General features: G+C 43.1%; 1 protein-coding gene across 1 annotated transcript in view; it reads right to left on the reverse strand.

Moving 5' to 3' along the window:
- Positions 1–23,671, reverse strand: part of LOC126245375 (neural cell adhesion molecule 2-like) — a 624,777-nt gene that overhangs the window by 263,624 nt on the left and 337,482 nt on the right. Inside the window, exons 4-5 of the mRNA XM_049948313.1 lie at positions 8,236–8,366; positions 4,149–4,308 (exon numbers count right to left, since the gene is read on the reverse strand). Of these exons, the coding sequence (XP_049804270.1) occupies positions 4,149–4,308; positions 8,236–8,366 (291 nt within the window). The remainder of the gene's footprint in view (positions 1–4,148; positions 4,309–8,235; positions 8,367–23,671) is intronic.

Consider the following 23,671-nt stretch of genomic DNA (forward strand, 5'->3'; position numbering starts at 1 on the left):
TCAAGTAGATAAAAAGACGAGGGCTAGTAGAATTCCTTGGATAACAGAACAGATATTGAACGTAATTGATGAAAGGAGAAAATACAAAAATGCAGTAAATGAAACAGGGAAAAAGGAATACAAACGTCTCAAAAATGAGATCGACAGGAAGTGCAAAATGGCTAAGCAGGGATGGCTAGAGTACAAATGTAGGGATGTAGAGGCGCATATAACTAGTGGTAAGACAGATATTCGGAAAATTAAAGACACCTTTAGAGAAAAGAGAACACTTGCACGAATATCAAGAGCTCAGATGGAAACCCAGTTCTGAGCAAAGAAGTGAAAGCAGAAAGGTGGAAGGAGTATATAGAGGGTCTGTACAGGGGCGATGTTCTTGAGGACAATATTATGGAAATGGAAGAGAATGTAGATGAAGATGAAATAGGAGATATGATACTGCGTCAAGAGTTTCACCGATCACTGAAGGATCTAAGTCGAAATAAAGCCTCGGAAGTACTGACAGTTCCATTAGAACTACTGACAGCCTTGGGAGAGCCAGGCCTAACAAAACTCTACCATCTAGTGAGCAAGATGTATGAGAGACGCGTAATACCCTCAGACTTCAAGAAGAGTGTAATAATTCCAATCCCAAAGAAAGCAGGTGTTGACAGATGTGAAAATTACGGAGCTATCAGTTTAATAAGCCACGGCGCCAAAATACTAACACGAATTCCTTACAGGTGAATGGAAAAATTGGTAGAAGCCGACCTCGGGGAAGATCAGTTTGGATTCCGCAGAAATGTTGGAACACTTGAGGTAATACTGACCCTACGACTTAGCTTAGAAAATACACTCCTGGAAATGGAAAAAAGAACACATTGACACCTGTGTGTCAGACCCACCATACTTGCTCCGGACACTGCGAGAGGGCTGTACAAGCAATGATCACACGCACGGCACAGCGGACACACCAGGAACCGCGGTGTTGGCCGTCGAATGGCGCTAGCTGCGCAGCATTTGTGCACCGCCGCCGTCAGTGTCAGCCAGTTTGCGTGGCATACGGAGCTCCATCGCAGTCTTTAACACTGGTAGCATGCCGCGACAGCGTGGACGTGAACCGTATGTGCAGTTGACGGACTGAGCGAGGGCCTATAGTGGGCATGCGGGAGGCCGGGTGGACGTACCGCCGAATTGCTCAACACGTGGGGCGTGAGGTCTCCACAGTACATCGATGTTGTCGCCAGTGGTCGGCGGAAGGTGCACGTGCCCGTCGACCTGGGACCGGACCGCAGCGACGCACGGATGCACGCCAAGACCGTAGGATCCTACGCAGTGCCGTAGGGGACCGCACCGCCACTTCCCAGCAAATTAGGGACACTGTTGCTCCTGGGGTATCGGCGAGGACCATTCGCAACCGTCTCCATGAAGCTGGGCTATGGTCCCGCACACCGTTAGGCCGTCTTCCGCTCACGCCCCAACATCGTGCAGCCCGCCTCCAGTGGTGTCGCGACAGGCGTGAATGGAGGGACGAATGGAGACGTGTCGTCTTCAGCGATGAGAGTCGCTTCTGCCTTGGTGCCAATGATGGTCGTATGCGTGTTTGGCGCCGTGCAGGTGAGCGCCACAATCAGGACTGCATACGACCGAGGCACACAGGGCCAACACCCGGCATCATGGTGTGGGGAGCGATCTCGTACACTGGCCGTACACCACTGGTGATCGTCGAGGGGACACTGAATAGTGCACGGTACATCCAAACCGTCTTCGAACCCATCGTTCTACCATTCCTAGACCGTCAAGGGAACTTGCTGTTCCAACAGGACAATGCACGTCCGCATGTATCCCGTGCCACCCAACGTGCTCTAGAAGGTGTAAGTCAACTACCCTGGCCAGCAAGATCTCCGGATCTGTCCCCCATTGAGCATGTTTGGGACTGGATGAAGCGTCGTCTCACGCGGTCTGCACGTCCAGCACGAACGCTGGTCCAACTGAGGCGCCAGGTGGAAATGGCATGGCAAGCCGTTCCACAGGACTACATCCAGCATGTCTACGATCGTCTCCATGGGAGAATAGCAGCCTGCATTGCTGCGAAAGGTGGATATACACTGTACTAGTGCCGACATTGTGCATGCTCTGTTGCCTGTGTCTATGTGCCTGTGGTTCTGTCAGTGTGATCATGTGATGTATCTGACCCCAGGAATGTGTCAATAAAGTTTCCCCTTCCTGGGACAATGAATTCACGGTGTTCTTATTTCAATTTCCAGGAGTGTAGATTAACGAAATGCAAACCTACGTTTCTATCATTTGTAGACTTAGAGAAAGCTTTTGACAATGTTGACTGGAATACTCTCTTTCAAATTCTGAAGGTGGCAGGGGTAAAATACAGGGAGCGAAAGGCTATTTACAATTTGTACAGAAACCAGATGGCAGTTAAAAGAGTCGAGGGGCATGCAGGAGAAGCAGTAGTTGGGAAGTGAGTGAGAGGTCTGTAGCCTAACCCCGATGTTATTCAATATGTATATTCAGCAAGCAATAAAGAAACAAAAGAAGAATTCGGAGTAAGAATGAAAATCCACGGAGAAGAAATAAAAACTTTATGGTTCGCGATGGCATTGTTATTCTGTCAGACACAGCAAAGGACCTTTAAGAGCAGCTGAACGGAATGGACAGTGTCTTGTAATGAGGATATAAGATGAACGCCAACAAAAGCAAAACGAAGATAATGGAATGTAGTCGAATTAAATCGGGTGATGCTGCGGGAATTAGATTAGGAAATGAGACGCTTGAAGTAGTAAATGAGTTTTGCTATTTGGGGAGCAAAATAACTTATGATGGTCGAAGTAGAGAGGATATAAGATGTAGACTGGCAATGGCAACGGAAGCGTTTCTGAAAAAGAGAAATTTGTAACATCGAGTTTAGATTTAAGTGGCAGGAAGTCATTTCTGAAAGTATTTGTATGGAGTGTAGCCATATATGGAAGTGAAACGTCTACGATATATAGTTTAGACAAGAAGAGAATAGAAGCTTTCGAAATGTGGTGCTACAGAAGAATGCTAAAGATTAGATGGGTAGATCACATAACTGATGAAGAGGTATTGAATAGAATTGGAGGGAAGAGAAATTTGTATTTATCTTGGATATGATAATACATTCACTATTATGTTCATAGCATCTTACCGGAATTCCTGCTTCCTGATTCACTACTAGACCTACTCCTACATTACCTCGATCTGATTTTGTATGTATAAACTTTCTCTCGTGTGACCAGAAGTCCGATTCCTTCTACCACCGACCTTCCGAAATTCCCAGTACATTTAATTTAAACCCACTATTTCCCTTTTTAATTTTCTAATCTAACTATTCGATTAAAGGTCACAGAATTCCACGAACTGACTTGCAGATTGACAGTTTCTGCTTCAGATGACGACATTCTCCTGAGTAGTCCCCGCCCGAAGATCCAGATGGGGGAATGTTTTAGCTCCGGAATATTTTACCCTACACGATGTCATCATCATTAAGCATTATTGTAGGGTTTCATGTCCTCGAGAAAAATAACAGTTGTAGTCTTACCTTGTTTTCAGCCGTTCGCAGTATCAGCGCATCAAGTCTAAGCTCACTGATATTACAAGTAGGATCAGTCAATCATCCAGAGTGTTGCCCCTAGAAATACTGTGAGACACGCAAGCGAACCCACTTCGGCAAGGTTCATTGACTGTTGCCACATGAGCCATGTTAGTGATACAAATCTGTCCGATAGTAGTCGTTTCTTCATGATGCATGGGACGACGCTGTGTCAACAGTATGCGTTCACTGTCGAGGGCCGAGGGACAGCCTTCTGTAGAAGTTTGGAACATCAAGGTAGGATCTGCCCCTGCCCCCTCCCCTGCCCCCCCCCCCAACACTTTGTGCCAGTGTCCTTGGCTGTTGCAAATCTGGCCACCTCATGTGGTGGATCCCTTGATATAGGAAAGCCTCCAAACATTTCGCAATAGCAAAAATCATTTTAATGAATCGTCACTTTCTGTTGTTTATTTATATTTTTAATTTCAATCTTTCTAACACAAACGACGTAGGGTCCACTCTACATTTTCATGGAGAGAAAACTGTTTTATTTGTTAAATACTACCATCATTGCTGTTTGAAGAAGATGTTATGGCTTGATACTCACACTTGACGTCGAGGTTGAAGGCGTTGCTCTCGGTGTCGCCCTCCGAGTTGCTCGCAACGCACGTGTAGAGACCCGAGCGCTGCCGCTTGACCGCCTGCAGCACCAGCGTCTGGTTGCTCAGCAGCGTGCCGGCGCTCGGGTTGCTGTGCAGCTGGCGACCCTAACAGGCATAAACATTGAGCTCAGCTGCTGCTGCCACACGCTTGTTGTTTCCAGGTCTATTACCTCGTGAATGTTCGTAACGTTTTTGCAGATTCCAAGGCAACAAAACTAAATCATTACCGAAGTAAACTGCTTGCCATTAAAATTGCAACACCACAAAGATGGCACCGAAAAATCGTCAAACCGATATGAAGCGCAATCGCACAACAAGCATAATTGTAATGCCATCTACATTCTGTAAATATTCGGAATGATTTGGTAGAGGGGTGATCATTAAGGAATAGAATTTTATTGTTGTATATGTGTGAATGTCGTCCTGTATGTAGGAAATATGTGCTGCAAATTGTGCCGTTATATTGGTGTTCGCGTTACTATGAATCCCACTGATGTCTTGCGGATATGGAATCGATGAATTCAGAAGGGACATAATCAATTTCACACTTCATATCAATTGCCACAGGTGACTAGCTCCCGATAAGACAGACTTAATGTTCGACTGCCAGTGCGAGATCAAACCGCCAAGTAACGCAAGTTCAATCAACAAATGGATTTTTATTTGCGGCAGGAGAGTATGCAAGCCGATATTGGGAACACGTATGGAGCAACAGAGATTTTCAGCACAGTGACCATTGTTGCGGCTTCGCTTAACGCTTGCCGACAGTGGCGCACCCAACGACCACACGGGAGAGACATAACGTTGTGTTTTCACACGAGTCCTAGTTCAACATGCAGCATCACGATCGACGCATTCCTTTGTGCAGACTCTGAGGAGATCGAGGGTAGAATGACTGCATTTGCCATCGTTATATAGACGCAGCAGCTGGTGTGATGGAGTGCCATAAGGTGCACAACACGATCACCTCTGGTACACATAGGCAGTAATTTGTTCTTTTTTGGGGTATTGTGGCTGATGGTTCTGCTTTATCTTGGACGTCCCTGGCACGTCACCATTCAACAGAACAAAAAGACCGCATGCAGCCCGTTCTCTCCTGAGCTACCTTGTTCGGCTGCTGTACTGACCAGCACTTCAGTCAGATCTCTTACCCACTTCGTCTTAAGTTGCTGAGAAACTGCGCTGCGTCCCTTACGATCGATTAACTCGGTCATTGTTTTGAAGCAGCGTGGAGTGACGTAGCAAATATGTCATCCAATCTCATATCGAACCGATGCCCTGCCGATACAGAATCGTTGTTGCGAATCGTTGTTGCCCTCAAAAGTGGCAGCTCTCATCACTAAACTTCAGATTCTGTGTACCTTGAAATCAATGTAAGTTTAGCGGCGTACGCTTACATTTTACTCTGTGCACGCAAGTGAAACTTTGTTATTTGCTATTTTTCCTGATACTGCAGTTTCATTGGCCAGCAGCGTCTTTATTTAACTATACGTCGTGTTTTTTCATCATTAGTGATATCTGTATGGTTTTACTTAGTGTGTGTTTACCAAAACAAGCAAAAACAAGAATCACTGTGCACCTGAGTTAACAACGAGATTTCTTTATTTAGCATGTGGTTAATACAGGCATATCAGTGTTTACATTCACAGCTATACACATATAGGGATATAAGTATGAGAAATTGGAAGGTAAAACTGTTACGTGTTACGTTGTAGGGCAGTTTTTTTGCCTTTTAGCCGGTATCGTACGTCAAATGTGACAAACAGGTTAATACAACATAAATGAAAATTAAGTGACATAGTAAAACAGGTACGTTGCATTTTCTTAAACTGTCATTCCTGTATGAAATAGGGATCTCATTTTACATACGTCCGTTACACATAATTATGAAGCATAAAGTGAAAATTGAAGTAACAATTCTCGCTGTCCTGATATGTTGAAGATCATGTCGTGTGAGTGCGACACTGAAGTGTTTTCTGTTGTACCGAGAGATTATTGAGAAGTGGACTTCTAAACGTTTTGCTACTTTGTCCGATTGTTGAGAAAGGTATTTTATATTCATTGTACGTATTAAACAATGTTAACATCGATCAATGAAAAAATTGTCAAGAGGATATTAGCTGAATTAGGTGAGAAGTGCCCACAGTATTTGTTAAGATGTTCCCTATTTTTTACATACCGCGTGGGGCCCATTCTTTCAAGTTTATAGCGTGCTAGTCCACGCGGATTCTTCGATTATAAGGAAGATAATGGTTTAACATTGCGGTAAAATGAGCTCCTTACCCACACCAAGAGCTCGAGTAGGACAGATTCAAGGAAACAAATCAGAAGTATCATTTCCAAAAGAATCATTCTATTGCTTTTCTTGGTCGATTTTGGAAACTGGGGAAATCTCTGTGTGGGTGTCCATTATGCGAGGCAAACAACGTATGCTATCCTGCTCGATCCTTTCGGCGAGTTTCAGAGAGTAAACTGGTGAGAATCCTCAGAATACATTATCACTAGCGGCAGCTAGTCACGAATGATATCTACATCTACATGATTCCGCTGATATTCAAAATTAGGTGTCTGGCAGAGGATTCATGAACTACCTTCAAGCTATTTCTCTTCAGCTGCCCCTCGAACACCACGCGTGAAAAACGAGGACTTAAACATGTCCCTGCGAGCTCTGACTTCTCTTATTTTGTTATGATGTTCAGTTCTCCCTGTGTAGTGGGAGCCAAAAAGGTATTTTCCCATCCGAGGATCAAATTTGTGATTGAAATTTCATGAAGGTGCGCAATCGGAAAGAGAAACAGCATTGTTTTAATCACTGCCACCCAAATTCGCGTATTATATCCATGGTACTTTTTTCCTTGTTTCCCGATAATCCAGTCGAGCTTGATGAGTCCAGGGTTTAGATGAAACTGCTTTAATTTGATGTAGCACGTTAAAAAGGGAAAAGGCTCCATATATCCCTAATAATTGGGAAAACTGCTATTTTTCTTATTAGTTTTTGGTAATTCCTTGATGTGTAACATTTTCATGTTTAATTAATCCCCAGAAATAAAACGTAATTCATACAACATACATTGTTTCAAGTAAAATCGTGTCTTAGTATCACTACTAGCAGATAACGGAATGAGACACACTGCCTCCCTAAAAGTTCCTGTTTCACACGTATTAACCTCATGTAGCACACATACTACGATAATTCTGAGTGTAACTGTCACAAAGATTTATTCTTTATTGTGTACTACTGAGGCTTTGTCATAAATTTCGTGACACGTTCGTTGGGCGACCAAACAAACAAAATCTTTCTAATATGAATTGAATTTTCAACAAAGAGGAGTTACACGGTGTGAACAGATGTGGTAGACTTCAGCTGTTATACCCAAGTAACGTGTTCAGCTGTTTAACCGACAACTACATAATAAGTTACGATTACTTTTTCAGAATGATAAGACCGCCCGCATCTCGTGGTCGTGCGGTAGCGTTCTCGCTTCCCACGCCCGGGTTCCCGGGTTCGATTCCCGGCGGGGTCAGGGATTTTCTCTGCCTCGTGATGGCTGGGTGTTGTGTGCTGTCCTTAGGTTAGTTAGGTTTAAGTAGTTCTAAGTTCTAGGGGACTTATGACCACAGCAGTTGAGTCCCATAGTGCTCAGAGCCATTTGAAGCCAATGATAAGACCAGAATTGCCGCGAAAAGTGTAAACACAACGGAAACAAATAACAACTAACAAAATCAGAGACCACTTATGTTTTCTCTTATCACAAAAGATACCAATATCAACGACAAAGAAATCCCCTCAAGGAAAGAAGGATAATTTTATCTTAAACTCAAATTGTACACGAAAGAACACACAAAGCACAACATTGTTACAACTGGCAGGAGGAGGAAATGAAATGATTATGCTGCGAAGCATTTTGGATGTAACTGAAATATTTCAGAGGTATTAGATGTCCATATTGTCCTAACTAAGAGAATTTACAAGAGTTCATAAATAAATGTAGCGGGAATGAAAATAAAGGCAGAAACAGTTAATAAACTCACATTGTGCCTCCAGACGACTTTATGGATCCACGGGTTGGCGCGAACGTTGCACTCGAAGTAGACGTCGACGCCCTCGCGGATGGCGCTGCCGTTGATATTGCTGCCCAGCTCCAGGTCCACGATGGGACTGTCTACAAAAAACAGGTCACTGCTTCCGATCACACTTCACCAGCCTCCATGACGAGCAAATCGCTCTCTCGTTATTGACAGACTTGCACCAAGCCACGGCCAGATTTTTACTTAATGTCTCCTTATTCGTTACAGAAATAGTGACTAATGAAATGTGGATAAATCTGAATAAGTGAGGAATTTTTATACCGTTATGACGATAAAACTTGTAAAAAGCCCAACACATGGATTTACGTTGTGCCATTTGGACAAAAAGTAGCACAATCACTTTTAAAACGGGAACAGTCACTCTTGCTATGTATTGTCGTATCGACGTGACTTAAAAAGTATGTTACGCCGTACATACCTTAGGCCATGTTAATCCTATAGCCACCTACAGGTAACAGGTCACGGCACAGTTGTAATAAGGTTGCAGAAAACAACAAAATATCTTGAGGGAAGGAGAATTGTAGTAAAATAATGTAGTAAGTGCTGAGGAAAATAGTTTAAGTATGTTAACAATATGGGAAAGAATATCTTTCACCGTTGTGTTATTTTAAAACGTAGGATTCTTTTACGTTCCAACACGGAATTTGCTGGCAGATGGTTAGGAGATAAACGTAGGAGAATGATCAAGGAAAAAAAAGACACTCAAAAGAATCCATTGTTATAAGCACCGCTGAGAAATATTGATACTGAGTCTCTAGGTGAAGATATTTCTATAACTAGTTTACGAAGAATTAAAGACATTACATTTGATAGCACAAATATAGAGTGCAGTTATTGTACTCGTGACTACGAATAACGAAGTCTCAGCTCTGAGGTTGATGTTGCAGACTACAAAAGTGCCCGAGAAATTTCTCACACGTAGCTCCACTCACCACAGTACAAGTAGTCCTGGCTATAGGATAAGGCAAACGTTTCCGAAGTTAAGGATGTGAATTTTGGACACTAAAGATGATAAATATTGGACCAAACAGACTCCAGGAGCAAACAAGATCATCCAAAGTCAAGGTCACCTCCATCTCTGGGGTCAGCGTCCATCAGAGTCGAAGTCCTGAGGCAGTTGTTCTTATTTTCAAGGTCACAGGCCAATGTCCTTTTCTGAGACAAGGGGACCAATCTTCTCTTCAAGACAGCCACTTGACCATGCTACTTTTATTATCGACCTGTAATCGTTTATCTTCCAGTTAGTACAATTAATGACATATCACTTTTACCATCGTCATTAATGACCTGTCACTTTTACCATTAATATTTATAATCCAGTTATAATAATTTATTACCCAAAAACAATGTCTTTTCCAACCAGCCCAAAAACTTCTCACCACTCCCCTGGTCTTACCAACAATCAGACGGACTCGTCACTTGTGTTATGTTTACCGTAGTGCATTTTTTTTTATTTGTAGCAGAGAATTGTGCCCAATGACATTTCTGAAATGTACGATAATCGTTTTCCTTGATATCTGCAGTTTTGGGGCTATTTTTTTACAATTATGCTGATGTTGAAAAATACACAGTTGTACAGGTCGTAAATTTGAAACTTCAGATTTTCATCGTATGCCAAAATGATTTATTTAAACAATTTACTCTTTTATCCTACATTTGAACAAATGGCAACCAATTATGATTTTAAATAATTAAAAATGAACATCGATTTGATATGTACTAATCTGGCTCTAAGGTGTGTTAAACACAATGATCTACACCATATGACGTTGCCTAAGAGGAGTCCGACACCACAACATTAATGAGTAGTTGTAAAATGCCTGTGGATATTGGGAACTATTCTTGAGTCATGTCTCACTCTGCAGGCCAGAAACACACAATACATCGAGAAATTTCAAGCTGTTAGATAGGAATTTTCACGAAGCACTAGCGCACTGGCTGCTGAAGTACCGTTAACATAGTGGCTTAGTGTGGGACTGCTTGCTTTCCGGGTTCATTATCCTGCCTTATGGTTGCAAGCTTCCATTACGCCGGAAGAACTACAGGTTCTACTAAATTTTTCTTAGTCGTGAGTCAGTTAAATCAACCTTACGCGGATGAAGTCAAAGATGTAATAACTGCAGCTTCTGAGAGAGATCCCTACGAAAACTCAAGGCCGAATTAAAGCGCAGAATTTCCGCTTTGCTAGAAGAGTGAGTGCACCAAGTCCTAACGCAAAAAGATATCGGCTATAGAAAATCGCCACCATGTGTCAGGCACTTACGGAGTAGACGCAGACGCTGAACCAGATACCTTGCTATATACACTATGGAATAGCCGTATTAGAGCCCGGGTGAAAGTTATTATAACGTCACAGAGCAGAGACACAATAACGCCATCTTCGAATAATGCAGTGGGAGCAACGTGCAACAGTGCTTTTTCAATAGCGGTGAGCCGCGCAGTTTACGATTCCTTCGTTGATAAAGTCGACGCTACGACTAAATCGATTAGTGAATTGCTGTCGAGTCGCAGTTCTAGCAACGACAGGGACGCTATCGTAAGAGATCGCGTAGGCACTGTTCTACGAACTTCTTGTCTATGAGTGCCGCTGAGCAGCCGCCTACTTTTCTCTGGTATCACACAAAGCTTTTGAGATCATTTGGCAAGTGTACATCACGTTGTGCTTAGCCAAATGCCAGAGCCAGTCGAACGTAGGAGCATCCGATTACCGGTCGAACTCTCAGCATTTGCTTATCAGCGACTGGAAGGCGAGACAAAAATTTCTTGTGATCACTGGTTCGAAATTGGGTATTTATCCACGTATTTTTCTGTACAAAACCAACCACCGACTTCGCACTGGCTTTCTGCAGAAAACAATTTATCCACAGCCACTTATGCTCTCAGATGTATTGACTTGGGACTGCGCCGTTGTTCCCCTGGAAGTTCACCGTCACTGACTTCACGGAACCCTTACCCGGAACAGACTTCCTGGCGCATTATCAATTGCTACAGGATATGGCGAATGCAAGACTCTTCGACAGCATCCCAGCTCGTACAGCTGCCGGATTCCTAAGTAACACAGCGACACGCAGCGCCTATCCCATCCAGGTGGCGGGTTGTGACTGTCCCAAGCTACTTTCGAGCTGTAACGCGACCTCCAGGCACTCCGAGGCAGGTACATCACAATCCGTTCACTACACCTAAATGACCTACGGCCTACCGATTTCGTACAGACCTGGGCGATTAGTTCCTGACCGCCTGGCTATCACTTAGGCAAAATTCAATTCTGAACTCAAAGAAAGTATTATTTGCCATTGCTCAGTCCGTGGCCATCACCTCTCCACCCCTTACGAAGACGCATGGCGGCCATGTGCTGATTATCGTGCAATTATTGCAAGTACAGTGCCAGATAGATACCAAATACCACTCTTAAAAGATTATAACTACGTGCTGCAAGGTGCGATCATGTTCGTTGCGCCATACTGTGCAAAGTACATAATGCAAATTCCCGTGGATGACGAGAGTATCCCAGAAACAGCCATTATCTCGGTATTCGGCTTGTTTCAGAGTCTTTTTCTGATAAATGGTTTTGCCAAAGGTTTATTGACTCGGTGCTGCGAGGACTGATATTCTATTTTGCCTACCTAGATGACATCCTTGTCTTTTTATGCCACTGCAGATCAGCACGAGCAACATTTGGTGGAAGTCTTTAAGAACTTTGAGTAACACAGTGTGGTACTGAGTACTGCTAAGTGGGTATTTCGCGAACAATAGATCACATTCTTGGACCATCTGATTTCGTCAGGAGGATCACTAATATTTCCTGAAAAAGTAGAAGCCATAATGCATATTTAACGGCCCGAAACCGTCAGGAAGTACATCTTTTCCAAGGGATGCTAAATATTTACTGCGATCATCTGCCCCACTCGGCCGAGTTCCAAGGACCGCTGATTGCAGTTCTTTCCGGCCATAAAACTTAAAGAAAGTCTCCGATCCAAAGAACATACAGAATGAGCCAGGAATATGATGCAGCAAAGGAAAGCATAGAAAATGCTGCTCTCCTGTCGCACCCCACACTGGATGCAACTCTTGCGTCAGACTGCTGTCGGTACAGCATTATAAATGCTTGACAAACACTTGCCTTCTTTCCACACCATCATGAACTGCTTGCTGTTTATGAATCGATCAAGTGCTACTGCTCCCACGTGGAAGTAGAGAGTTCACAATTTTTACCAATCACAAATTGCTTCTCTCTGCCTTTAGAGAGAACAGTAACAAATGTTAACCTTGTCAGTATAATCATTTAGAGTTCTTTATCCAGTACAGCACTGACATCCAGTACACTTCAGGCGCTGACAATGTGGTAGCAGTCAGTCAGTCTTTATCGAGTTAGCAACTATTGATTTTGCAGAACTTGCAAAGGCGCGGGAATCTAACTAGGAATTCCAGAAACCACTGAAAGATGCGTAAGTTCCAACTGGTCAACGTTCCTGGTGCCGATGCGAAGCTATACTGCGATATTTCTAGTTAAAGGCCTCGTTCTTTTCTGCCACCGGCATTCCGCAGATGTGCTTTGACAGACACTCAACCAGTGCCGTAATGGTGTTCAATCACCATCTCATCTAGTTGAAGAACGTTTCGAATGGCCTCGCATGCTAAAGGATTGTAATGAGTGGAGTCGTGCATGCATTCAGTGCAGCACAGAAAGATATCCCGTTACATTCAAGCACCAGTGGGAGATTTTCCAGATAGGATGAAACGGTTTGCCACATGTGCATATCAAAGTAGAAGTTTCGCTGCCTCCATCAAATGGTTAAGGCTATTTATTAACAAAAATCGATTGGTTCACTGATTGGCCAGAAGCAATACCAGTCTACAACATTTCAACAGCCTTTTTGTTGAACTGGATTGCGCACTTCGTTTGTCCGCTGTACATCATCAAAAAGTGCAGGTGACAGTTTACACCAAAATTGTTTACTCAACTTAGCAAATTCTGCGGCGCTATCCACCACAAGACAACAAACTGCCATTCCACTAGCAACGGCATGGTTGAATGTTGACACTGTTTTCTCAAAGCTGCACAGACGTTTCATGGCATTAGCTGAGCATCAGCCTTACCGATGGACCTGCTTGATCTTCGCAATACATATAAACCAGACCAAGATTCTTCATCAGCAGGACTTGTAATGCTTCGCCACACAACTCCCTGGTGAATTAATCGATCCACATTCTTCCTAAAAACGACCAAATAGACTATGTTTGTCGTCTGAAATAACATAGTGTTCGCATTCGCAATTATCAAGCATCTGGACACGGCACGAGACGAAGTTATGTTCATCATGATTACAAACATGCACACGTGTCATGATGCTCACAGACGGTATCAAATCAGCGCTACAGCTGCCTTCCGCAGTCCACATCATGTCTTCGATAGCAGCGCAATAACTCTAGACATTCTAGTTGATCCGTATCGGCTTCCTTCCCATTTACAAATTGCCCGCCTCGTCTGCATGAGTTCCCGGCCGTGGTGTAGAGTGCGCTGTTTATCTAGAGGAGGTGGTGGTGATGTCGCGAACGTGGAAGCGAGGTGTTGTAGCAGATACAGTGAGCTGAGACCGGTGGCGCTTGCGGGGCGACGTCCTTCTCTCTCGGTGTGAAGGGGGCCACGTGGCTCTAAGTTGTGGCAAGGCATACTGACTTTGGACGTTGGGAAATTTGTGTGTGTACAACAGCTTTCTGGAGTCAAGCCCGTTCTTGGTGTAGAGCTCACTTAGGTCTTTCTGAGTTGAGTATTTTGCGGTGTGGTAATCTAGTTGCATATGGTAGCTGATACGTGGTCGCGGAATTAAGGCCCCATGTGTTTTTTCGTCTAGTGTGAATTTTGGTTCCGACAAACTCATTTTTTGTCAGAAAGCGTAGACCGAACTTCTGCAAGTGAGAGTGATTGCTCCGGGCGTAAGAGGGTCTTTTTGCTCCGCCTGTCTCATTCCCGGTACCTTTATATATTGGGGAGAAGCCGAGTTCCAAATTTCTGGCTAGTTAGGTTTCTTAGTCCACGTTCGGCAGTCCTTCTGGAATTATTTTTCTTTTAAACCACCTTGTTCGGTGATACCTACAGTGCATGTGTACTATAAAACGCTTAGTCACCTTTAGCTGTCTCGCTGAGCGGTGTAACTGTGGCAGTGTTGAGAGTGCAGGGGTGGCCCAGACTTAGACGCGCCTATTTCAGCATCACGGACTGCGTGGTATGCCGCCTTACGGGCTTCTTGGTGGGGGGGGGGGGGGGCGGCAGTGTCTTTGCCACGTTGCTTACACCGTCTTCGCCGAGATGGTCACAACTCGCTGAGTTACGCAATTGTAATCTGTTGACAGACTCTCAACCAGTACCATAACGGTGTTCAATCATCATCTCACCTTGTTGAAGACCGTTTCGAATAGCCCCGCATGCAAAAGGATTGTCATAAGTGGAGTTCTCCGTGAATGACCTAGTAGATAGTGTCGGAAGTTCCATGCGGCTTTTCGCGGATGATGCTGTAGTATACAGAGAAGTTGCAGCATTAGAAAATTGCAGAGAAATGCAGGAAGATCAGCAGCGGATAGGCACTTAATGCAGGGAGTGGCAACTGACCCTTAACATAGACAAATGTAATGTATTGCGAATACATGTAAAGAAGGATCCTTTATTGTATAATTATATGATAGCGGAACAAACAGTGGTAGCAGTTACTTCTGTAAAATATCTAGGAGTATGTGTGCGGAACGATTTGAAGTGGAATGATCATATAAAATTAATTGTTGAAAAGGCGGGTACCAGGTTGAGATTCATTGGGAGAGTCCTTAGAAAATGTAGTCCATCAACAAAGGAGGTGGCTTACAAAACACTCGTTCGACCTATACTTGAGTATTGCTCATCAGTGTGGGATCCGTACCAGATCGGGTTGACGGAGGAGATAGAGAAGATCCAAAGAAGAGCGGCGCGTTTTGTCACAGGGTTATTTGGTAAGCGTGATAGCGTTACGGAGATGTTTAGCAAACTCAAGTGGCAGACTCTGCAAGAGAGGCGCTCTGCATCGCGGTGTAGCTTGTTGTCCAGGTTTCGAGAGGGTGCGTTTCTGGATGAGATATCGCATATATTGCTTCCCCTTACTTATACCTCCCGAGGACATCACAAATGTAAAATTAGGATGCTTTCCGGCAGTCGTTCTTCCCGCGAACCATAAGCGACTGGAATAGAAAAGAGAGGTAATGACAGTGGCACGTAGGGTGCCCTCCGCCACACACCGTTGGTTGGCTTGCGGAGTATAAATGTAGATGTAGATGTAGAACTGTTGTGTTCCTCATTCTAAAGGTGTAAGAGGTCAGTTATGTAATTGTAAACTTTTAAATGTTTCATGTAACTGCGGTTTTGATCATTCTAAGGGCCTAAACGGCCATTTATTCTCTTCCTGTTTGGTAGCCCTTGTTTTGACAGTATAATATGTTTTTAAACTTTAATAATATTATCTTACATTAATACGGGAAGCTACTTCTGTTGTAAACTGCTCATTCTTTTGGTTGAGTAACTTATTTAATGTGTCAATTCCCCACACCCTGCTTTCTTTTAATTGGAAATTTGTGGTAAGTACCAATGGGACCAAACTGCTGAGGTCATCGATCCCTACACGTAATTTAACTTAAACTATCTTCCGCTAACGACAAAACACACACACACACACACACACACACACACACACACACACACACACACACACACACACATGCCCGAGGGAGGACTCGAACTTCCGACTGGGGAAGCAGCGCGAACCGTGGCAAGGCGCCTCAGACCACCTCCGGGCGGCTTTCTTTTAATGTCGGGGGCTGTAACACCAATGCACCTTGCACTTGTTTTGACCACAGTTGACTGTACTCCTAGGCGCGGTGCCTAGATGCAAATAGATTGTTATTTACTTCAATGGTTCAAATGGCTCTGAGCACTATGAGACTTTACTGCTGAGGTCATCAGTCCCATAGAACTTAGAACTACTTAAACCTAACTAACCTAAGGACATCACACACATCCATGCCCGAGGCACCATTCGAACCTGCGAACGTAGCGGTCGCGCGGTTCCAGACTGAAGCGCCTAGAACCGCTCGGCCACTCCGGCCGGCTGTTATTGAGTTACTTCATATACGTCAGGTCATCGCCATGTTGCGTTCTGTTTATTGTGTTTGGTTTTACCAGCAAAATCCTGTAAGAGGAAAAGCATATAATCTGAATTGCGTGGCTTAAAACTTGTGCTTAAGGGATTTATCTCTGGCGAACATTCTGGCCGCTTGTTAACTGCTACCGGTCTGGCGCGGAGCAGAGTTCCTTGATACTGTACTTCTCGTATTTTCTTCTTTTATTGAAAGAAAGGGGAAAAGAAAAGGCCGTTGCAGCTTAGCCTCATGGTTGCATAAATGTTGAGACCGCCCAGTGGGGCACGTTTCCACGGCTCATGTCCAAGTTTATGAAAAAATGTATATGACTTATTCGCGCGAGTTACTGTTCTCCCAAGCTGTTAGTTAAAATATATACAGTCTGTGGTTTAAATGATAATAACGTTTGGTCGAAGCATGATATTAGAGGTTTCCTGATTTAGGCGCTTGTCTATAAGGAGTTACAATTTGATAAAAGCCCTGCATCATTTTATAACTGTTGCTGGTATGCAAACTGTTTTGCCCTTTGTGATTTGACTGATCATAATTTTCTATTTTTACTTAATGTAACTATCGCTGATCTCAGAAATTGTTTCTCCTAGTGAATATAGTTTGCCTTTTTTAAAATGGTAACGAAGTTCGTCAAATGATGAATGTTGTTTACTTGAAACCATGGCCCAGTCCTTTCACGTGTTTGATTTTGGTTAAACCGCACTCTGAAAGGTCGGATTTCACTAGTGAATGGCACGCTACCCACAGTCTCAACTGATAGAGTGAAATTAGCTTACGTGTCCTCTGAAGTACCGCCGACACGTATACAACAGAACCGGTCCGAACCTCATCCTCAAGCACAACCTCATCCACCCAAAACAAAACCGCTATCTGAATGAAGAACATGATCCGGACATCGAATGCACTTTCCAGCAAGATTTATGGACGATCGCCAACAATTTTACATTTCACACCAACACCCTTACCACACACAAAGACACACATATAACCATCGTGACCAAGTATACAAGACCGACGAGATCTAACAGACAATGGGTTATCACTAAAAAAAATTGTTGTTGTTTCTCCAACATTACGAAATTGAGACAAAGTGATCATAAAAGTCTGATAACCAAGAACATCATGAGGAGGTATATGCTGCAATGACGTAGCAATACTTATCATGGTAGTATCAATACGTATTAGAGCGACAGTCAACCAACATTGACCCACACGATTGTCAGTAACAGAAAAAGTAAAATCAAAATGACCTCCTCGAAAGACCGCTTGACCTTTCAAAACTTCAATTAAAACAGACGAACTAACATTCACATTATATTCTGTTTGCACATCCAAAATAGACTTGTAAATCATAGACCCCCCATCGGAACACATGAGGGGGCTGGGGTAGCGAACAAGATCGTCAGTTACCGTCGGCTGCTGCGTTTACGTGAGCTTGAAATACACTGGTGTCCAAAATTAAAGCAACAAACCGAAAGTTTGTACGACTGCCTTTCTTTGCAATAAAACAGTATTAACTGGTGATAGTAAAGAAAAACAATGTAAAGAATACGGAAGGTAGTCAATTGCAACATGCGTAACGGCAGACAAAAATGTTCTTCCTTTTCTTCCTACTTAACGAATTTTCACACCTATTCTGACAACTGGTTAATGTTCTCAGCATGGGGTGTGACCACCTTTGGCACCAATACATGCCTGACAACGACAGGACATGCTGTGAATGATGTCATCAGTCTCAAGTTGAGGCAATAAAACCCATTCTTCGTACAGAGCCGCTCAGAAATCTTCTGCTCTATGGAAATCAAATCGGAAGAGTGAGCAGGTCACCACATGCATGCAATATCTTCCGTTTCCAAAAAAAACACCAACTATCCGTGCTCTATGACATCGTTCATTATCGTACATCAATATGAAATCTGGGCGCACAGCACCTCGCAACAACCGCATATCAGATCCCAAGATCTACTCAAGGTACCTGACACAGATTAAATCTTGCTGACTCACCAGTACAATTTCATGAAGAGGTGTTCGGGTGTTCAACATTATCCATGCACATACCATTAGGGATCCTCCTCGATATCAGTCTCTTTTCATAATGTTTGGGCCCTAAAATCGTGTACCACGCGCCCTCCAGGTGCGAACCCATCAAGAATTACTCCCCAGACCAAATCGGGCCTTATCTGCGAGAAGAACACTGGTTCACCGTTTGACCGTCCACGTGGCATGTTGACGGCTCCACTCCAGACCTTTCCTTCTGTGAAGATACTCCGAAGGTAAACAGGTATCAGGTCCCCAACAATAAAGTCCACTCTGCTGCAGCGTTCTGTACACAGCTTGCCTCGATACAACACGTCCAAGGAATGCTACGAACTCAAATACCAGCTTCAGTGTAGTACTAAGGTGGTACCGTCGTGCTCTTATGGCCAAGTAACGGTCTTCTGTTTCTGATGTCATTCGTGGTCGGCCCTGTCCTGGTCTCCGGGATATAGTTTCGGTCTCTATAAACTGTTGCCTCATCCGAGATACAACAGAACGATTCACAAAAAATTTTCAGTTTCCGACTCTCCTACTTCCATTATTCCTATGGCCCTCAACTGCAGAGGGGCTGTAGGCGTCTTCTCCTTGCCATACTGCATTGTCTATTACTCTGTACACAGCGATTGTGATGTGGGACTACCCTGTAAACAGTACCCCGCTTGATACGAATCCTGACGTGTTTGCTGGCGTGGTTGTCCGTTGACTGGAATGCCATCTGGAAGGTAGGAGACGAGGTACTGGCGGATGCAAAGCTGTGAGGGCGGGACGTGAGTCGTGCTTGGGTAGCTCAGATGGTAGAGCACTTGCCCGCGAAAGGCAAAAGCCCCGAGTTCAAGTCTCGGTCCGGCACACAGTTTCAATGTGCCAGGAAGTTTCAAAATAATCGCTCATGGAAGGAGCTAGGAGGACATAAAAAGTATACTAGCACTGGCAAAAAATGCCTTCCTGGCCAAGAGAAATCTACTAGTATCAGATATAGGTCTTAATTTGATGAAGAAATATCTGAGAACGCACTTATGGAGCACAGCATTGTATGCTAGCGAAACATGGACTGTGGGAAGACCGGAACAGAAAGTATTCGTATACTCTAACGTGTTGTTCTACAGAACAATGTTAAAAATGGTTCATATGGCTCTGAGCACTATGGGACTTAACATCTGTGGTCATCAGTCCCCTAGAACTTAGAACTACTTAAACCTAAGTAACCTAAGGCTATCACACACATCCATGCCCGAGGTAGGATTCGAACCTGTGACCGTAGCGGTCACGCGGTTCCAGACTGAAGCACCTAGAACCGCTCGGCCACACCGGCCGGCAACAATATTGAAAATTAAGTGGACTGATAAGGTTAGAAATGAAGTTCTCCGAAGAACCGATGAGGAAACGAATATATCGGTAATACTGATAAGGCCGGCCTGAGTGGCCGAGCGGTTCTAGGCGCTTCAGTCTGGAACCGCGCAACCGCTACGGTCGCAGGTTCGAATCCTGCTTCGGGCATGGATGTGTGTAATGTCCTTAGGTTAGTTAGGTTTAAGTAGTTCTAAGTCTAGGGGACTAATGACCTCAGAAGTTAAGTCCCATAGTGCTCAGAGCCATTTGAACCATTTAATACTGATAAGAATATAGAACAGGATGATTGGACATCAGCTAAGACGTCTGGGCATAGCTTCCATGGTAGCAGAGGGAACCGCTGAGGGTAAAACCTTTAGTGGAAGACAGAGATTGAAATAATTCCAGAAAATAACTAAACTAGGTTTCAAGTGCTATTCTGAGATAAAAAGGTTGGGAAATAATTCGTAGTGGGCTTCATCAAACCAGTTAGAAAGCGCACAACTCAAAAGGTGGGGGGGGGGGGGGGGGGCGAGGTAATCGAAAATCATATAGATATTCTTTATTTCCCCATCTTTAGGCTTCTTGCAGGTTCGATTTAGTATCACCTGGATATAAATGTGAAAAATTTAAGCTGTTGTGACCTTGAATCCTTGTTAAAACACATATTTTTATTTTTATAACAAAGTAATTTAAATTTTTTGTGAATATACTATTTCATTCGTCTATGTGTGACGCTGAATGAATTAAGTGGGTTTCTTTTTGGGCTGCTCTCACTGTCAGTTTTAAATACTTTCGTGGTAGTCCCAATCTACTTCTTCGTTACACATAGGACTTCACATGGAGAAAGGCCATACAAAGACCATACAGAGATGCTTGAATTTCTGGGCAGGCTTGTATTACAGATACTCATGGTAATATTATCATGGTAAAATGTAATACATTTGCATTAGAGTAGTGCAGTAAGTAGAGTTTCTCCTAGGGTTATCCAGTATAACAGAAAAATAGAGAAGTTCATTATCAACAACATATTCCTTCTTATGCTTTTCTGTTATATTAACATATGATAGAAATAAATCACCAACAATATCTTCTCTCACATTAACTAAAACAGGCTGATAACGTGCAGGCACTTCATGGATATGGATTCCATGCCAGCAGTAAGCTACTGGTTCAGAGACAAAGAAGCAGTCAGTCCAAATGTAGAGTTCACTTAAGTCCGCAAAGAAATTTTCATGTTGTTCACTCGCTAAGGAGGGAGAGAGGCAAGCGTTTGACAGTTCGAGGTTAGAAGAATAAGTGCAGGGGGGATGGCTTTACAGCTAAAGTTTTGGATAAGTTATTTTGTGAAGTCGGCAGATTGCAGATAGGCCTTCTCGTGCAGTAGTGACACTTGTAACATTATGTGATTGCCTTATAATTTTAAATCATTCACTAATCGAGCAGTCGCTCGGCAACAGCTACAGTTAGCAAATAATGTTGCGAGAATGTAAAAGGTGAACGACCTGTGACGTAACTGGTTTATTGTCGAAGCGCCGTCAGAGATGCAGTGAGTTGTTGACTTTGAAAACCGCGGCGCGAAAAACGGACAGAAGAAGAACACTTTTACACATTTTTTTTTTTTTTTTGATGTACGAGATATTCTCGATGAACAGTTACTCATTCTTCTCTTGTCTCTTGTAACTTGTGTCGGACGCGCATGTCTTGCCACCATATTATCATCGTTAAAAATAATATTGTTTTAGTGTAAAGTAAATGTGTAATACTAAAAGTGCCTAGCAGTAGATTTATTGTGCGACGTGTATGTGAAAACGTCAAAGGAATTGTTTTCATTACGAGAAGTGCCAGTCAAAACGGCATCCATGTTAAATCCTTCATTGCAGTGTAAGTTCGTCTATTAATTGCCATAAATTCAGAGTTAAATGGAACTGGTGCGTGGACTATTTATTTAATATAGAATCTATGTCTCACTCCTTCATGAAGTTATTTAATTTTCTTTATGTTTCTGCCAAATAGAGAGTTCACAGTCACGAATTCTTTCGTCGAGTTCGGACGGAAGTTGCATGCGGCGAAATATTTTCTCAGCGCCATATTCTACTGGTAAATGCATGATAAACTACGGTCCCTTAGGAAATTCATGTTGAGCTATCCAAAAAATAATTATATTTTGAATAGGCATTTACTCTCCTCTGCAATGCAACTTCCGACTGATCAGACGATCAAACAAGAAACAGCCGCACACGGTCGGCGTTCGCAAATATGTTTCCACCGCTGATTATAGCTATATGTTACAGCACAAAAGTAAATATATTGTTATAATTAGCGACTACGAACGGGGACCTTTATAACTGTATGTTTATGTATACACAGTACGTAAACATATCGTTATAATTGGCGCCCGAACAGGGACGCGAATTTAAAAAAAAAAAAAAAAATTCAAAGGAATAAAAATTTACATAAGATACGCATTGTGGGAATATTCATAAAGAATTGTAGCTAATCTTGTGCTTTTTATTTGTTACATGGTATCAAACACCATCCAATAAAATTTCCATTAAGCGAAAGAAACGAGATATTCAGAGTAAATTACGGAAGAGAGATTTTTTTTTTTGGAACCGAATTTGTGCGAAAATCTAGTTGCAACGCCCAAGGCAGTCATCAGTAACGTAAGTTAAAATTTCGTTAGCTGTAGCCAAGCTTCCTTAATTTCAGCCGACATTAATCAATTTGTGACGATCTTTATTAGTTGCAGTAAAATTTGCTTTGAATTCAGTAGATTAGTAATTTCTTCAAGTATTGTTTAAATTCCATTGTTGTGTATTGCATATCATTTGTTTTTAAATGTCCGCTGCCTGTTCACGGAGCTGACCAGCCTTAGTTTTCATTTATTTTGAACAGTGTGCAGCCATACTTTCTTTACGGTCCAGAATAGTCTCTTGTTCTCGTGACGTGCATCTCCCGCCATTTCGATCTTGTGACGTAGCAGTGACAACTGACTCGCAACCGATAAATTACATCTCTGTCGACAGCTGACGGCCGTAGCTCAAACGAACTTCATTGACTTACTGTTTGTAAATAAGTAAGCTATGGCAGACGATAAAACGTCATCACTAGATTCAAATGAACAGAATGAAATGAGTGAAGTGTCGCGTCGCTTACGGTCCCGCAGGGTAATTAGTAGGACTGAGACACCAATCGAAACAATTGTAGAAAGTGAAGTGGGAAATCTTACGGACTTTAGTGCCTCACACCATAATGTTACCGGTACTGAACTACACAATGCCAGCATAGTTTCTGCCACTAGTAGTCGTAGCCATATACCGGTTGCAAGGGAGGCAGGGGAAAGCAATTCAGGGCTAGTGACAGACGATGTATTCAAACAGCTACTGAGTCAAATAAGTCAAATGATGCAGGACGGAAATCGCCAATTGAAAGAGGAAAAGCGCCAAATAGTGAATGCCATTAAAAATGATTTGAAAGACGAAAATAGACATATGTTAGCCTCGCTTGAAGATAAACTTTCTACAGTAAGCGAAGAAATAAAAACTGTTAGAGAAAACGTAGCCAAAGAAGTAGCAAAGCAAGTTAAGGATGCTGTTTCTCAAATGCGAAGTGGAATAATTTTCGAACTGAATGACACTTTAGCCACCATGCAAAGCGAGACAGCTGACATCGGAAACGCAACCAAGAATCTTGTCTCCACCGTAACCACGGTTAATCACAGATTAGACAGAGTAACTACGCAGGTAGAAAAACTAACCGAGGGAGTGTCAAACTTGACTCTGGAAACGGAAACGAAAGTAAAGGAGAGGCTAGATAGTCATGAGAGAGAATTTAGAGAAAA

This window comes from Schistocerca nitens, chromosome 1 (assembly GCF_023898315.1).
Source record: "Schistocerca nitens isolate TAMUIC-IGC-003100 chromosome 1, iqSchNite1.1, whole genome shotgun sequence".
Taxonomy (NCBI): Eukaryota; Metazoa; Arthropoda; class Insecta; order Orthoptera; family Acrididae; genus Schistocerca; species Schistocerca nitens.